Source organism: Atractosteus spatula, chromosome 13, assembly GCF_055471065.1.
Source record: "Atractosteus spatula isolate fAtrSpa1 chromosome 13, fAtrSpa1.hap1, whole genome shotgun sequence".
Taxonomy (NCBI): Eukaryota; Metazoa; Chordata; class Actinopteri; order Semionotiformes; family Lepisosteidae; genus Atractosteus; species Atractosteus spatula.
In genome coordinates, this window is record NC_142718.1 from 31,159,906 (window position 1) to 31,178,643 (window position 18,738).

The 18,738-nt window shown below is 39.3% G+C and overlaps 1 protein-coding gene across 12 annotated transcripts in view; it reads right to left on the bottom strand.

Moving 5' to 3' along the window:
• Positions 1-18,738, bottom strand: part of pkp4 (plakophilin 4) — an 87,618-nt gene that overhangs the window by 17,135 nt on the left and 51,745 nt on the right. For 4 of the 12 annotated variants that reach the window (XM_088930111.1, XM_088930115.1, XM_088930108.1 and 1 more), the window contains exons 4-12: positions 16,592-16,626; positions 14,102-14,233; positions 13,790-13,983; positions 12,966-13,536; positions 10,619-10,642; positions 7,161-7,352; positions 5,187-5,397; positions 2,914-3,046; positions 1,059-1,272 (exon numbers count right to left, since the gene is read on the bottom strand). In XM_088930111.1, the coding sequence (XP_088786237.1) occupies positions 1,059-1,272; positions 2,914-3,046; positions 5,187-5,397; positions 7,161-7,352; positions 10,619-10,642; positions 12,966-13,536; positions 13,790-13,983; positions 14,102-14,233; positions 16,592-16,626 (1,706 nt within the window). The remainder of the gene's footprint in view (positions 1-1,058; positions 1,273-2,913; positions 3,047-5,186; positions 5,398-7,160; positions 7,353-10,618; positions 10,643-12,965; positions 13,537-13,789; positions 13,984-14,101; positions 14,234-16,591; positions 16,627-18,738) is intronic. The other 8 variants (XM_088930112.1, XM_088930118.1, XM_088930109.1 and 5 more) reach the window with 3 other exon arrangements.

Sequence of the window (18,738 nt, forward strand, 5' to 3'; positions counted from 1 at the left end):
ACTGTAAAAGGTGCGGGTAGACCAGAAGGTGGCGCTCTTCCCGCTGGCTCAGAATATCCAAACCAATGCCCTTGAATAGCGAACAGGAACATTGTGCTGTAAGAGGCACTGACTTCAGTAGAGTTATTTACAGTATCTAAGGTCTTGTCTGTTTGGGCATTGGAGATGCAACAGCAATTCGTAAAAGTTAGCATGGTATCCTGGCTAAACTATACTAATCTGGCCTTCCTAAAGCACACCCTTAATTCAATTTTCGAAGCAATTTCTTAGTTTTGTACTTGTTGGATCTGCATAATAGTGAGGCTGCTGGTGCATTATGGCTACAGATTACGGCTTCTGTCACCCAGGTGGGTGCTACACTGCACTGCAGTAGATGAAGTGGGTTCCCCTAACACGTAACACACTCTGCAACTGCAGTTCATAATTGAAATTATGCAACACAACATTCTGTGCATATTCTGTCCAGCATTCAAGCGCATGAGAAAAAATGCAGGAAAACCCAAATATGCCTGCTTGCCCTTTTCCAATAACTCAGCAAAGTTTCTGCATACAATACCTCAGAATGGACGGACACTGCAAATGCCTATGTGACCCAATTCTGATCAGATTCTGAAGCGACGTGACCTCTGGCTTAGACCCAAGCTAAAGGCTGAAGCAAGTGGAGTGCAAACTTGCCTTAACTGGACTGCTTCTGGCTCAGTGGCTGACCCCGATACACGGTTTTGCTCGAAGCACCCACAGCAGCAAGCTGAAAGGGCCTGTCCAGCTGTGAAGGCAGTCAGCATGACAGTCTCACTCAGGATATGGGGCGGGTAAATTATTAACTAGCCTGTGTGTATTTTTTCCCCCAGGCTATGTTGGGTGCAGTTGTTTACAAAACACAAAAATGTTTTTAAATGTTTACAAAACGGCACGAAATGCAATAAATAATGGATCTTAAAAACATTCAGAAACTTAATTATGAATAAACAATCCAATCCACGAAACAAACAGGCAGCCTGGATTCCAAGCCTTGATCAATACCCCAGGGAGATGAAAGCAATAATGGGGAGGCATACCTGTGACAAGTTCTCTCACTTCGGCATCTACCGTCTTTCTCAGCAGCCGCAGTAATGCAGGGACCCCTCCAGCATTTCTCACAGCTATTTTGTTGTCATCGGTGGCTTTTCCATAAACGAGATTCCGCAGTGCTCCACAGGCATTCTTCTGCACCTCAAGGATTTTATGGTCCAAAAGGTCGACCAGGTGCTTGATACCGCCCAGATGACAGACCTGAGAAGGCAGACGTTTCATTTTTAAAGTCAGGCAATGAAAAAGTCTTTTTGTTTCCATCTGACCTGAAGAAGCAATGTACTGATGCAGGCAGGAATATCCCCACACATTTAAGAAGGAAAGCTGCAAAAGCTTTCATACTGACAGCTGTTATGCCTGAATACGCATTTACTGACAGTCATACACCTCAAATTAGATACCGTTTAGATCAAATTTGGGGTGAAATTGATTTTTTTTTGGGGGGGAGCATTTTCCATAAGCCTTTCATAAACCAGAATCTTTATCCTATACTATTTCCACAACATTTACTCCAAATCTTATTTTAAAAAAAGACATTTAACATTTTACTTTGTATTAGGTTCAGTTTCAAAATGGTAAACCCTTACAAATACAGTCTTAATGTTTTCACAGCTTTGTTATTTATCAGTCACTTGACAGGAAACATTTCACGAGGTCCTGTATTTGAAGTCTGAAAAAAGCACTAAGTTCAATATTTCCTTGACCTTTTTGGTTTCAGAATGAAATGTCCAGCTTTAATTATACTCTACAGTAAATATTCCCTCGGAAATCATCGCGAACTGTGCAGAAGTCACTGCATGATTTTGCCCATGGGTGGCAAAGAAAAAACTAGGACATTCAGCAATATTAATGAAAGGAGCACAAATGCAGAGAGGCAAGTTAAGAGGCACTCACATCTAAAAGGTCACTTCTATTAGTAAAATATTTGAAGACTGTAAACACAACACAATTGCTATATTAATTTATTAAAAAATATCTTTAATAAAATGTATTTAGCATAAAATTGAATTTTTGTTGCACTGGAACGTTCAATGTTGGACTCACTCCAGGACTGGAGATTAAGAAAAAAAACATGCTTTTCCAGACAGGAAGATACAGACATGGAAATAGGCTGAATTCAGATGCTGATGAAAACAATAAGAAATTATCTACAGCTAAAGTAAGCCTGTCAACTGCATGTTATCAGTAACCATTCAACTAGAAAATGACTGACTCATAAGAGGGGTGCTTTTTTTTTAATGAGAAAACTCAGAACAAACATTTTTGGCTTAGGATTAGGTGACAGATTTATGTGAATTTTAAAATGAACAGTGAAGTAGTGCAGTCTTTGGTTTTAATTCAATTCTAAATCTACTCACATGAATGACGCAACACCTGACCGGACCTCATCACACCAGGAACTTTTTAATGAATAATCGGAATTCTAGCCACAACCCACCCTGATGCAAAACCGGTCACAAGAACTTGGAAGATGCTGTTTAGCACCAAGGTTCACTTTCATTTTATGCAAACTATGTAAGCATATTATTATCCTGTCCTCAGATCTGAACTGATATGCCACGGAAGGGACACACAGCAGCAACTGGGCTACTATCAAAGTGTCTGCAGGTCTGAGAAAAAAACCCAAAACATTAAGGACCTATTCCTAGGTTGCCAGCATGGATTGCTAAGAGTAAATTCCAGCAGCAATGCCAGACCCCTGCTGAGATGTGAAATTCTAGGTTAAATCAAATCGAAACAAGAAGAAAATGGGAAAAGATCCTATTGAGAAAGACATTTAATACTCGAGTGGGGCCACGGCCGTGCTCTACTCCACTGCTTGTTCAGTAATATGCTTGGTACCTCGCTTTTCACTTTATTATCTCCAAAGCACAGGTGCTGCAGGTAGGCCGCTGCGTTGGCCTGAACTGAAGGAAATTGATGTTGCAGCATATGAATCACCTCAGGCAGCTCTGGGTCTCGCCAAGCAAACTCCCTAGAACACAACAGGAAAAGGAAAAGCACTCAGACTCAACTTACGACACGCAACACTTTGGGCGTTTAATAAGTTAAATTCCCAGAAGATGGCTGCACGCTATCAACACTTATTAAAACATCTTTTCGCTAACGACAATCTTTCTGGGGATTTAGTTCTATTCACGCCAGAAACCCCAAAGCTTTAACGTTGCTACCCCCCGGCCCCTCCCCAGGAGAATTACCATAGCTGTCGGGGTTACATAAAAAAGGAAGCCTTTTACAGAAATGCATCCTCTCAAATCAGCTTCTGCATTTTAAATGCCGCTATCAACCTCATGTAACAGATGCTCACGGTATCATTTTCCTTTCCCATTAAGGTTAGACTGCAGATAGCCATTTTCATTAAATTAGAACTAGTAATATGGTTAACATTTTCTAGCACTTCTAGCAAAACGTTTTCAAAAAGAACAAGAATGTAGTCAAAATGAAGCATATCAACTGACTGGAAGATCAACAGCTATCAAGTGTCCAGCAAGACTTTAAGCATGCGTCATCAAATGTCAGAAGACGCTTTTAAAAGAGCGAGCTTGAAGGCTAGAAGAAAAAAAAACTCTGTGCAACCTAGTTTTCTTAACTTTACGCACCCTAATATCCAGGCACATGATTGAACTCAACAGGTCACACGTCAGAAAAAAAATGCAAAGGCAATAAATTTCCTGGCACACTGGTTCACAGTGGGAACTGTCGTCTGTGCCCTTGCTTCAGCACAAGAGCAGGTGAGCTGGCACATGAGGCAAATGAAGAAGTTTGTTTTAATATAAATTAGCCTAAGGGCTCTGTAGTCGATCATGTCAAAAGTATTATATTCTCCAGTTCCAGTTCCAATGTTGCCTTGTGGAAAGTTTTTATCGAGAGCTACAGTACATAAAAAAAAACAGCCATGTTGTTTTTGCAGTTTTGCAAGGGCTCTCTCCTGCTTTTTAGTGCACTCACAACCTAGCTGTTGAGTTTGGTGCAATTAATCTCTTACATACAAGGTTAAACATTCTGATACTGTATTCTGATAAGTGGTGGGTTAAATAGATTTTTCTATTCTATAGCCCTACAAGCTATATAACATCCATCTAAAAAACAGGAATAAAGTATACTAAGCATAAAATCATGTCTCTTATAAGTGTTACAGATTTACAGTGTTATTATTGGGAAAATCTTCTGCAGCAGGTGCACTGACATTTTGTAAAACAGACATGACATATGCAAATCTATTATGATCATTAACTTTTTATCAACAGAGTTGATCAACAGGGAGTCCACTTAAGTTACAAGCTGGTGGCATGTGTGGCCACTGTTGAAAGCAATAAAAGCTCTACATTAGTAGCAGCTTTGCACCAGGTTGCACATAATGTCTGGTGGAATTATGTCTCTTTCCTATAGTAGAGTCTGTGCCTGTTCACTGATCTCTGGTCCCTAGATGCCCGGGTTCATACAATACCATCAATGAGGCTCAGGTCTGGCACAAAGGGCATTAAGACATCACCGTCTCATTCTCATCTTGCATGAAAGTCATTACATGACCAGCACAGGGGTGTGTTTTGTCCTGCTGGAAAGTTATAATGTCCTATAAGCTATAGGACTTGAAGTCCCAGGATTTGAGAGGATGTAGCAGGTACTGTGCAGTCAGACAGCCATCAATCAATGCAAGTAGAGTTATGTAGCTACAAGAGATCCCACCCAGACTATATGCTTAGACCTCCCCCTCGGGTGTACACAATTATTACCACTTCTGCTCCTCATTCACCAATGTCCAACAGGGTAGCTTATAAATTAAACTTGATTCATTGCTAAAGAGGACTGGCCTCCATTGCTGGCAAGTTATCCTGAGGTTGGGCTATATTGATCCCTTTCTGTGTAGTTTCTTTACTTGTCACCAGTCTTGACAGTCAACAGTTTAAAGCAACCATAGATCCTCTCAAAGTAGAGTGATTTGCAACAATCAACGTAACTTGGATATATCATGCTCAGTCCTGTATGAGCCCAAAACATTTAAATAAATAAGAATTTACATACTTTTTCTAAAAACATCCATTCAGAGAAAGACAAGCAGAGATGCAACTAAAAAACACAAATAAGGAATAGCCAGAGTGTTTTGCAAGCGTTACCTGGGGTCTTTCTGAATGCTGTCTATGGACGGTGACCTTGTTGTGCCATCATCCACAGGAACAGCCTGTCTGGAATAGCCAGATTCAGAGGGTCTGTACTGTGCTGTTCGGTAGGGCTCTGCATAGGTGGCTGTTGTGTTCAGGGCATAGTTGCTTCTTTGGTATGTCATCGCACTGCGCTGACTGGAGGTCCTCTGTAGATTTCCAGCACCTAGTTTCAACAATGAAAACACATCATATCTAGACCGGAATCACATAGTAGGTTTTAAAATATTAAGCGCGCTTTCACAACATAGTCACTGACGGACAGGCTACATTTTCTGCAGAATTTTCCCCCATATTGTTACTTCTGGAAACAGTTTTCTTTTTTTTTCCAGTTCCTTAGAATCTTCAACGAAAGCTTTCAATCTAAAGATTGAGCTCAGGCGAAGAAAACATAATTGCTAGGATTTCAGTAGAAAGAAACCAGGTGGTCATGTAAAGTAATGTCAAGAATTTTTCAGACAGATTTTTAAGGACTTAACTCTCAAGCATTTATGTGTTCCCATTTAAAGGGTTAAGGAATGAACCCTCCAATCTGAAACTTGATGGAACTCCACAGAGACCAAGGTCTCTACCGAAGTGGAAAATTCTCTCGTCTCAGATTTGTCACTTTGAGAAGCTCCAATGCAGATACACTAGAAATTGCTTTTGTGGATGCAGAAAACCCTTACTGGGAAATTTAAGTTGAATGAAAACCCCTTAAATTAATAAAAAGAAAGAAAGAAAATTAATAGGTAGGACTTTTAAACTGAGAGGTAAGTTTTGTACACATCACTCTTCTTTTTTCAAATTAAAATTTTGATCTCAGTGCTTATACAATATGTTACACCAAATGCCTCCTCATGCAGATTTGCTCAGCAAACATCAAAGCTGTTCTGAATTATCTGTATAATCCCATACTCCCAGAGGAAAAACATCAACAGAAATGAACATTTGTGAACACGAAACTAAAACAAAAGAATGTCAACTTGATGCTAGATTTTAAAAATCAAATTTCCCACATGGCTGCACATTTGTGGTTTGCTGTTAATAGCTCAGATATGGGATATAATGAACATCTACAGGCAATGAACAGGTCATAATGCTGACTGAACTAAACTAAGTTATACTTAAGACAAGGCTATCAATAATATTGAGATTATTGAAAGTGACAGTAACCTAATTTGGTTGAAAATGAACTCACTTACAAAGCTTTTCCAACTTATATAATAATTCAACCATGTAAATATTATCCCAGACTTTGGTAATTCAGAATTTTGTCCTAAAATAAAAGGTAATCAAGATATTTAAAGATTTACATGTTATGATTTATTAATATCTTTACACGAGAGCTCTGAAAAGATTTCAGACTAGCAGTAGACAGTGGGGATGGCGATGAAAAAAGCTATCAAAATTTAATTTCAAAGCAGAACAAAAAAGCTCAAGGATCACAATAGGTTCTTTCTAACGAAGAATGTTTTCTAAGGTTAAAAAAACAGCGTTCTTTCAAAATAGACGAGAGTAAACACATTACAGGCCCTTATCAACCAGGGCTCCTCAATGCATCAATACAATTTATTACCGGACTTATCGGACTGAAAAGATCTCATGTCTGTGGCGTAATCTGCAGAGAGAGGCTACAATGAGTGTCTGCTGGAGGCAGAGAGCAATGTGGACTGAATTTTAAAATTTTAAAGGATTCCCAAGTTGCTATCTAGCCACTCTGCTACTCCTTCCTCTCTCCTACCGCTGTGTTTCTAGTTATAACTGTGGTACCTGGGTAATTTAATGCGTTTTCTGTTTTAGTATTTTCTTGGTGTCTGTCCCTCCAATTTGCTCACCCCACCTGACCTGCTGATGATTTAAAGTGGGTTACTGAACTTACTGGCACTGCTGAACACAACAGATTCTTCATGCCTGACCGCGATGCAGAATGATAAGCAAAGGTGTTACCTGAGCTGGGCCTGTAGACTGCAGTCTGTGTTCCATGGTGAAGCTCCACTGTGCCGTGATTTGGGCTGCGGTACAGAGGGCTCTGAAAAGTCCTCCCCTCATAGATGGGTGTAATATGCAAATCCGGAGACATAGCGGATCGGAGATCTTGTCCCAGCTGACTGTGCTGACTGGCATAGGAGCTCCGTAATCCTGAAAGCAGTACAAAGCTCTTCTTGAATAAAGGTCACTATTAGTCCACTTTATGCAAACTTTCGATGACGGCACTGTACTAAATTTAGATGAATGAAAAGCAACTATTTAGATTAAAAAATATCAAAGGCTCTTTAAAAGTCTTGTGGTAGATGACAAAATAAATTTGAATTTAGTCATAAAGACCTCATTGGAGGTTAATATTACAGGAAGCTGCTGCTTATCAACCCTTAACGCCTGTAGTCTTTTCCATTCTATTTTAAAATGATGAGGGGTTATTTGCTCTTATCATGTTGAAATCTGTTCCAGTTTCCACACGTGCAACGCATTTAACGACAATCGCAAATTTACACTTCATCTTACAAAAATATCCAGATAAAATAAGGACAGAAAAGAGGAATCAACTCAACCTACAGTGGAGTGGGAGCAGAATTGCAGTGCATGAGCATTTCATCAAGTGTTGACTAACCACGCCTCAAGCAGCGTGGACAGACTTGCAGATGCATGCCTGTGCCTCGCGTGGGTTAATAGGTTTTCATTATGAGGAATTAAGTGGGCCTGCTGAACAAGTTTAGGCAACAGACGAAGTACAACAGTGTGTGCTAGAAAATGCAAGTCTTTAGTGTAACCGTTGTGCGCTACCAGAGCATAAAGCTTCTTTATTATTGCCAAAGATGAATCTGGAGATCACAGTAGTCATAAAGTTTAAAAGCTATGCTAAATCATGCAGTTATGCACATGAGAAAATTTAGATGATCATTTATTTTTCTGGTGCCTTATAAAGCTGAGACTCAAACAGGCTGACATTTGTTTCTGTTTAAGCTTTCTGTGTCCATGGCTTTTTTATATCCCTTTTGATGAAACAAATACACAGTCCAGTTCTAGTGTTATATATACATATATAAAAGTATAACCGCGAAGGAACAAGTAATAGGTATATTCCTTCTACAGGTGGCTCCACAGCCGAAACGTCGTGTTTTCTCTCTTCTCTTTTCAGCATGGAACAAACCTATTACTTGATCCTTTGTAGCCTACGCATGCTGATGCAGCTACCCACCTGAACTACTAAAACTATAACCTACTAATAAATTCTCCGGACATAGGTCTCTAGACCGTCAGTGTCACAGCGCCCCCTGTGGTCTTTCAGGAACACACTGCTGTTAGTGATGGATTCACTTCTGTGCTAAACCTCCAAAATCGGGTGGGTATAAAAAATAATTTGGCAATTCTAAAATTGCAAAACAAAATCCTTTTTTTTATTTATTTACATCCCTGATAAAAAGGGGAGAGCCAGAAAATCAGGGTTCTGTAAACAACAAATGAAACATGTTTTCAACCACATAAAGAACCCTGAGCCTTTTGTGTAATTTTATATAAAATGGTTTTTCTTTAATAATTGACTCCATAAATGTTTCTTCTCTTTTGTAAACTGACCAGTTTTTCTCATTTTTCGTCTGAGACAAAGTAAACATGCTGAATATCATCCTGTGCAGAAGAAATATCAGATAGAAACTGAAAAATACCACCTCAATAAGAACTTGAAAACACCTTGGATTATCGTTCTTAAGAACCACAGACAGCAACCTTTTATCTAGAAGGAAAACCAGACGGTTTTAATATATATAAAAAGCCTGGAACTTATTTTTAACACTGTTCAACTGTTTTTGTATGGCTGTGACATCTGGGATATACACCCAGAGGGCTTTTTAAGCACTGGGTGGTGTTAAGAGCGCCAAAGGCAAACCAAGCTGATTTAGCTGTTTTGTGAAAATGGACACAAGTCTTCCTAACACAAATAAAGGACATTTCCATGTTTGTTGATAGCCCAACACATGTAACAGTTTATTCACACCCAAAGATGAGCAACTCGCAAGAGAAACAGCTGCCCTGCAACGGCCACCACTGCGACAATAGCAGCTACTGCTCTGAAAAATCTACAAAGAGGATTTCTCATTGCAGTGTCAACTTCTATATGAATCTAAAGATGCACAGGCAACATCACCAGGAAATATTGCGCATGCGGGGCCATTCTGTGAATGGCTGAAGCAACAGAAACTGATCTGTGGCAGATATCATCATTTGAAACGATGAAAAGGAAATTTCCATGTGACTATGGAACATGCATTCTGACCCCAGTGACATGGTGCAGTTTATCACAATAGCTGTTAGCGGGCTGGATTGGTTTTTCAGGAAACGCCGGAGGGAGGACATCCTTTCATCACACCTCAATAACCCTCACTTGTCTTCCTCTACTGTATGAATTTTGTTGCGATGGTGATCCTGAACACTACCCTGTCACTTGTTGCATTAATGCCTTTTTTCGACTGGATATTCAGGCTGAGTAAAAGCATATCTGAAACAATATGGAGCAGACCTTGCCCAAAACCCCCAAATCATGCGACTTTTTCTTGCAATTGTTACTTTATTATATATAGCTTGTCTATATAATGAGTCATGAATGTTTAACAACCCACAATACAACCAGCAGGTTTTTCCAACAGACATCAAATGGCATGATAGGACTGAACTACTAGGTCAGCTGTATTTTACTCTATATTCCTCATACACTGCTTAATAAACAATGAATTATGTGTGAAACTGTGAATTTTGTCGCTTTGCTACCCTCTTAACAGTTACACTGCAGAGAGAGTTATCTAACCAATACAAAACAGAGCCTTTGAATTTTTTCTACCATATAAAGTGACTGTCTCCAGCTATTTGCATTTATTTATTACAAAAAGCTTAAACTGCATGGAAATGAGCAGCAGGGATTTACAGATGTGAAATCAACTTCAAATTCTTGTTAAAGCTAAAGCTTGAAGTAGGTCATCCCCTTTCAAAAAAAGCTTGTGATTAGGTCAAATGGTCAGGGAAAAAGACACATTCATGCTTTTCTAAACAAACGCTGCTAAGCCAAATTTGAAAGCAAAAAACACACTGCCAGACACACACACATACACAGGGGTGTTGATTAGGGTTACTAGTTTAGGGCAATTTAAAACGGGCACACAAAATGTGTATCACGAGTTACTAAGCAGACAAGAAGTACAGAATAACAACCACTGTTGATCTAATAAAGGGGGAACCATACAGTAGCAGCAAAGCAACCATAAGTTAGTGTAAGCTTTTCAAATCCACTTGCAGTTCTTCAAATTGGGCACTGATGAACAGTTAACATGCTGTCCAAAGAAAATAAGGCAGGTCAGCAAAAAAATCTGGGAAGAATACAAACATGTCTGAGGGGTAAGATCAATTAAGGGGGTCACCTTGTACCGCATCTACCAGTAGTTCTGAAGATTTCCAAAGGCCGCAAAAAAGAAACACAAAAATCACATAAATTACAACTCAAGGAAAGAAACCTCATGAGAGGCTCCTTTAGTATTCAGGAAAATGCAATTTAAATCCTGTTGGTGAACAGAAATTAACATAATGAACCCCGGTTTTTGAACACACATGCATTATTTTTGTATTGGCGACATTAATCAGTGCAATTATACAGCGTAATAATAATAAAAACAGTGAAATTAAAACAAATTCTGAGAAGGCAAAATAGCATATCCATTAAGGGAGTATGTATTGACTGACTTGTCCTCATGTTCCAATTACAATATTTCTCATTGTCCGCACACACAATGATTATTTTCCATTTAATTCCCCCCTCCCCAGTACCAATTCCTTTCATATTTTATTGTGCCAGATACTTCAAAGCACAAAATGATTAGTTCTCAAGCTCCAAGGAAAGAAGCAAATGAATATAGGCTGACCCATTAATGCTACTACAGTGATAAATTGCTGGCTCACAACAGCAGCAAACGTTTTTCATCTTCTTCCAATACTAAAGCACTGTGGTGGTGGCTTGCTCAAGTATAAAAACCCAACTATCTAATAACATCTCCTGTTTTTAATGCCTACTAGATTCTTTATTGAGCAAAAGATGGAAGTCAGGAGGCAGGCTAGAACAAATTCCTACACAAACTGAAGTTGATTAACTTTGTTTCCCTCACTGATTGACTGAATCTGACATTAAGGTGATTCTGAAGAATTATTTTACGCAAGTACGCTTGAAATAATCTCTCCCTTGACGTGTAGCTCGCTTAGGTTCCCCAATGTGAATGCGAACAAAAATTAAAGGTAATGCTGAGGAAAATGTGATAGCATTACAATTGAAGACTCTCAGCTCATATCAAACCCCTATCATTTGACGTGCTGTCAGACATTACTGATTCCAGACTGAAACAATAAGGGGATATGAAAATAAAATAGCATTACTCCTTCCACACAGAAAGAATGATTCAATGTGTAATGACTAGACTGACATTGTGGAATAAAATACAGAACTGACAAAAGGTGATTAAATCCAAATTCATGCTAGGAATACATTATATACTGTATTGAAGACTGCGTAAAAAGCTAGGAACTGAGTTTTTATAGCTTCGATTTCACAAAACAAAATTAACTTCATCGCTACATTAAGTCCCACCACTTCAACTTTCAAGAACCACTTATCCAATTCAGGGTCAATTCAAGTACTGGGTGCCAGGTTGGATACACCCTGGATGGGACACCAGTCCACTGCAGGGCACACACAGGCACAAATACACACAAGCTCACAGCAGGGCCAATTTTAGAGGAGCCAGAAGGAAACCCATGTGAGCCCAGGAAAAACATGCAAACTCCATGCCAGCACTCCAGCAATTGAACCCCCAGGGCAGCAATGATAACCACTGTAGCACCATACCGCCCCTGTACAGTAATCGCACACCATAATATTTTAAACAGCCTAAACTCACAAGAATCGTCAATGAGAGGCTTTTAGCTTGTGACATTGCACAAAACCGCCTTATTAAACCACATATATATATAACAAAACAAACTGAATAATTGATCACTTTTCCGAGTCTCCATGTGCTTTATGAAACATTTACTTTGTTCCCCCCAAAGCTAGCTAACCTCAAGATGAATATGGTTTTATTAATTAAAATCCTGCCTTAGAAACTGACTGGGGGACAGCAGGAAAATACAGCTCTTATGTTTATTATCTAGATCATATGCCAGAAGCTCCATAACTCTCCCTCTCCTTCTGAGAGGCTGATGTAGAGCGTTGTAATAAACATCAGAGAAGCTGGCCAGCCTTCACGTCAAAGTAAAAAAATCCATATATCTGCCTTTTCCTCAAAAAGCATGACATGCACTCTTATACCTGCCAGTATAAACGACTGAAAAGGTAAAATGAAAAAAAAACACCCATTTGCTTGATTTGAAAACAGTATTTTTCCATGAATATACTCCGTGAGCCCTTTTATGACAGATATTGCAACAGTGACTCATTTCTCGATCTGCCGCCTTGCTGTTCAGGCCACCTGTGGAAATGCCCTTCAGCTGCAATGTAATACAGCCGAGTGCAGCTCGAGGAGATTCCTCAGAGCCTTTCTTTCTACTGCCGGGCAAAACAAATGAAGCTGGCAGTTAAGTCCATTACACCCAGCCCTCCAGCGGTCCGGATGGTTTGTGGGGGAATGAGAGAATCAGAGCGTGAGCTTGAAGAGGCTCTGAGCTGGTTGGAGGGCCCACCCAGTGCCCACCCCCCGCGTCGACTTTCTTTGAACCACCAACCTGCGAGGCTGTCTGGACGCGGAGGGATCATCCTCTCGTAGATGTCGTACGACTGCTGCCCGTACGGATCGGGGTCGTGATGAAGCGTTCTTTGCAAAGTGGACCCGTAGTGCTGTGGGACCGCGGTCATGCTGGAGCGAACCGGGGAATTGGAGCTGCTCGGCTGGGGGTGCGAGGGGGAGCCTACCCTCGTCTGAGCGTCCACCAGCGTCAGAGGAGAGCCCATTCGGGCGGAATTCCCCAGGACCTGGTACGGCGAGGTGCCCCGGCTGGCGTTCGTGGACTGCCGGGAGTTCGTGGAGCCCACCCTCCGCACTGGGGAGCCGGTCTTCTGGGCAGCGAAAGGGGAGCCGGGGCTCTGCGAGGGGGGGAGCGTGGTGGCTGAAAACACGTTGGCGAGGGGCTTGGGCTCAGCGGCTGCTGGGGAGCCGTAACCGCTGCCCAGGGAAGTCCTCAAGGACCCTCGGGACGGCGAGATGCTGCTGCCGTAGGCTGGGGACTGGGTGCGTGATGGCACAGAGCTCACTCTCCTCATCACCCGTGCAGACGCGGGTGCGATGTTCACTGGCGCCTGAAGCAGAAGAGGTCAAAGAGAAACAAAACGCACGTATCAGCATACTGTATATTGAACAATAGGTAAGAGGTGTACTATAATTGGCCCTTGAAAGAGTTAACTAGCAGAAAAACAGGATTCTTTTAAAATCTTTACTTTGGCTGACTGAGTTTAATTACACAACAGCATTTTCTGAGGTCCTAGTTGCTTTTGAACATGCAGAAAAACCTAAATATCGGTTGCATAGCACAGCTCACAATTTTGTCAGTACCTGGACTAAGGTCTGTCCTTCTGCTCTTGTGCTTCGCATCAGAGTGGAGCTACTCGAGGTCCCAGGGAAGGAATGCTGCAGCCTGAGCTCCGGCTTCACCAGATTCTGGCTGCTGTAGTAACTGCTGGTTTCCTGGTAACCACTATCGGAGTACGAGTTCATCTGCGTTGAACTACGCGAATTTCCCACAGACCCTGGAACACAGTAAAAAAAACATGACAAAAGTCACATAACCAGCCAGTGTAGTTTGGAAGCTTTATGCAAAGAACACACATATAACACAAAGCCTTAATTGAGGATATATTAACAGACCCTCACTTTCATGGAGAGAAGCCTGTTCGGGTGAGTAGAGCGTCACTTGTTCCTGTTCGGTTCTGATTCTGTAGGACGTGGACTGAGAGGGCTCAGTCACGCGAGATTTGGTCCCTCCTGCTCCTGGGGCATCTTGGGGAATAGAACGCAAACAGAAAAGGCTTATTGTTACATAGAAAATATTTGCTTTTAAAACTACAATTCTCCTACTTTAGCTGGAATACACAACTGACAAATGAGATCAAGAAATTCAGAGCCTGTTTGTGTTGGAGCCTGCTACTTAGGAATTGAGTTCAGCTATAAGAGATTTACTCCACCTAGATTTAAAGGAAACCAAACAAGAACCCAATAAATTCTGAAACTGATCAGTCAATAAATTTGCATGCAGCTAATCCTATTAAGTTGATTGTAATGGAATGATTTGAGCCAAAAAAAACATCACTACAACCCAGACTGGAAATAATGGATTCTGTGGCACACAAATCATCTCTCTGCTGAAGCTGTTTATTTAGTGTCGACACTGGCCTAGTCTGCTGTCAGCCTGATGCTTGTGCTCCATCTGTAAGTATCTCAGCAACATGGTTCATTGCCAGGGGGTACCTGTGACACACTGGCTGAGAGATGAGGAAAATCCAGGGAATGCTTTAAAAACATGAATGAATAAAACAAAATAGATATTTTTACACAAACACCTGAGTATATGAACCCGAAGTCAACAGCTGCATTAGTCAATTGGTACAATATGTGGCTGTTGTAGCTACTTATACTCAAAAATAAATGTAGATGTGAAAATCTACCACATTACATTCATTTAGTCTGGAAGCAAGCCATATACATTTTATGGAGAGTTGCAAAGGTTTTGAAAAGTTTGTTCCATCTCAAAAGAAAGCTTTCTTTTTTCTTTTTGAAAGGTAATTAAAGAGTCATCATGAATAAGGAAGATTCACCAGTTCTTTTACAATAAAAATGGCACTACAACATACTTAATTGTGTTTAACAGCATAGTACGTACCTTCTAATACACAAGGACATTTCAAAACGCAAATTATTAAGTTGCTCAGATTGTTGTGTCTGTTTAATAAATTAAACAACTGTTTAATACATTTTATGTTTAATAAATTCAAAGTAACTACCACTTTAGCTCTAGATGCAAATAAAATCATTTAGACAGGAAGCAATTGGATACTAAAACATATAATTATTGTCAGCTACAAGCTGAATAAAATAACAGAGCACTAACTCTACCAATTAGGAGAACTACAATGAATCACTGTTATTGTTCCTTCTTCACAATATAAATAGTAACATGTAAACTGTAAGAGCTGTGTCTTATCAAGGGGCTATTTACAATGACATTTGATTCCTAAAATCACGTGAGGATGCTACAGTCCTTCTGACTGCCAATTGCACAGTCTATCTATGTTGTTTGCCATCCTCAACACTGAATTCTACGTTTTTATCCCTTACAAAAGTTTTACTCCTCAAACACAGTCTATGAGTTACACATGACATCCTGGAAAAAGATTTCACAGGATTTTCACACTTTACAAATAATTGCACTTAATGCAGGTATGCTTTAATAAAATAAAATGAAAAACATTTAGCATAAAAATTGGTAACTATCTTCTGTTTTTTAAGACCTTGATATTTTTCCTTTTCTCCTTTAAAAAATTCTACTTCGAAAAACTTGTTAAAAAAAGAGTATAGTGAGAATGTTGAGAGCTGAATATGAACTGCAAAGCTATGCCAGTGTCAACTAAACAGACAGCTAGGTTTTTTTAATACGTGTTAATTGTACATTAAATACCTTTGGAACTGATTGGTTTCTTCTACCAGACATGTTTAACTTTCTAATCTTGAATATTTAGTTCCAGTTCTTAGTAAACCAATTAGGATCCAACCTGTGTTGTTCTCCAGGTTCTTAAAACTAATTCAAGACTATGTTATCTAGCAAAGATGTACTCATCTAACAGCTTAAGGTCCCATGCTTAATTTATAGCATTTACTGCATGTATAAATAATTTTCATATGTTTTATGATTAAAACTTGAATGGACATCTATCGAGAGTCTTCACTATTGTAAACAGAACCTTTTCATATGTTTCACACACCAGGAATTTATTCTTAGCTAATTAAGGCATGCAATTAGTCAGGCAAAAATGCACATTTTTAAATCTATGCTTGGTTTAATTAAAACCATTTTGCATATTAATGACAGTGGTCTTTTGATGACACAAAAACGGAAAAGGATGGACTTTTGAATAAATGTGGTTCTATAACCTTATTTTTAGCATGAGATTCAAGGTCTATTTAAGTATTTTAATCTTCGCTGTATTATCAAAGATTCAAGAAATTCCACCCTGCTTCATTTTTCTCTTAATCATTAGTTTCGGTAATTCAGTGTCTGGGGTTTCCAGATATTGCCTGTAGTGAGAGAATCAATCTTCAACGTCCGAAACATCATCAAATTGCAGACTGTAGCAGTTGTACCTCCTGATCTCCAGGGGAAGGACTTCTCAGATGAGCTGTTGGGGAAAAAAAATAAAAATTAGTAAAAAATATTAATTAACATCAGTAGATACACAAAAGTAAAAAGATGAGGCTGTATATAACAGCATTTAAAGATTAATGCTTAACAAATGCCTACCCTAACGTAGGGCATGGCAAATCTCGGGTTAGCTCTATTTTTAAAAGCTACCCAAGTTACACAAGAATTCAATTAATCTAATATGTCCTCAACATAAGATCTCCAACTGTTTGTCCTTACGTGTTTTCAATTTAAATGCCATTGTGTTACCAAACTGTCAAGGTAGAACCTTTATTCACAGTTATTTCTGATGTAGCTGCAGTGTAAAATCACTAATAGGCTGTACATATCAATGGTTATAATGGCTGTGGAGCACTATAACCTGTAATCCAAGATGTTCTTGAACATGTTTGCTCACTTTTCTAACACTACACGTTTTAGAAACTGCATCACCTTATCACCACTGCATAAACTTAGCACAAAATATTCCTTATACCAAAAGAAAAATCATATTTTTCTTCAGACAGTATAAAATCCTGCTTTGAGGCATTATAGCAATTAATAGTTTTCTATGCATTTTAATATTTAGCTTTTTACTCCCAGGCTTAATTATGTTCTGGTTATTGATTAAAAAATATAAAAATAAATGGTGAGATCAGCAAAGGAAATTCATCCACCCCTGAGTGGACTGAGCTAGCAAATAAAATACAAAACATATCGATCTTGTGTTGCCCTTCCCACACAAGGCTTGGAAAAAAAACAGCAAGAGTAAGAAACATTTTGAAGAACTGAAAAACAAGCAGGACTGAGCCTCTGACAACTGGACAGCATGATCAGAAATGCCCTTATATGGACATCGAAATTCCAAATTCCTTTTTTGAACGTTTGCAAAATGTAAACTAAACAACTGCATTAAATCATACCTAAACACTGGCCAGCTAAGAATAATAATTAATAATAATGCACTTAAAAAAACTCAAAACATGGCTGGGTTAGCAAATTGTTGTCCTCCTGGTACACTGTGTGAAAGTAAATATATAAATAGCACGATTGATTCCTGGGTCAGCAGTCAGTGCTCTTGGAGATGTTGCACAAAGCTTGAACGGCTGTCAGAGGAACACGAAGTGAACACTTCCAGAGACAGCCTGCAGAAACGCTGAGCTAAGAGATGATCAGAGACTTTATTGATGGACCCATTTAAAACTATGTCACAGTGGTCTGTAGAGAAGAATTCCGATTCTTATTCCTTCAGAAGGTAGACATGCCAGCAACATTACATCTATCGAGCAGGCAATAGTAAAAACCAAAAAAAAAAATCAACGCTACAGACCTGGAATTTTCCTCCCTCAGAGAGGATCAGAATTGCAGCATGTAGCATTTCATAAGAACAGATTTTAAAGACGGGTTACAATGAGAACAACATCACACATACTAAGGAGATAAAAAAAAACATTGTCTCACACAGATTAGAAAGGACTATAAAAGACAGAGAGGAAATAATTTAAATATACTTTTAGAACATCTGACTAAGGAAAACATCCCCTCTTTTATCCCCAAGGTTATGACTATAAATGCAGCACACAATGCTACAAAATGTAGATATAAAGACTTACTTTATGCTTTTAGAAAAATAAATGATTCAAGGAAAATATTTTGTGTCCTGCTGATATATAATTGATGCTTCTATTTGCCTCTTCTACCTTAACATCAGAGGACATCTGAGGAAATGTGTTGACAGAAATAAAGGACCATGATCAGAATGTAAATGAGATGAAAGCAATTAAAAAGGATGCTTGAAGAACTGTGCTCCACTCATCTGTTCCAATTTCGTTCTATTTCTGTATATATTCACAACTGCTGTTCAAAGAAGTGGCCACAGATCTTGAGGGTGTCAAAAGTGCAGATGGTTTGCACAAATTTAAAATGCTCTAGTTCAGGGTGATATTAATATACAAATATTCATTGATGTGGTTGTCTCTGAGAAGATGAGATTTTGAAAAAAGAGGAGACCTTTTCCTGACCCAGGCTTTTGGTCATTCAAGAAATGTAATCTCTAGGGAATTGCTAAATGATTAAAAAAATAACCAAAATAAAGAAATATATAGGGGTA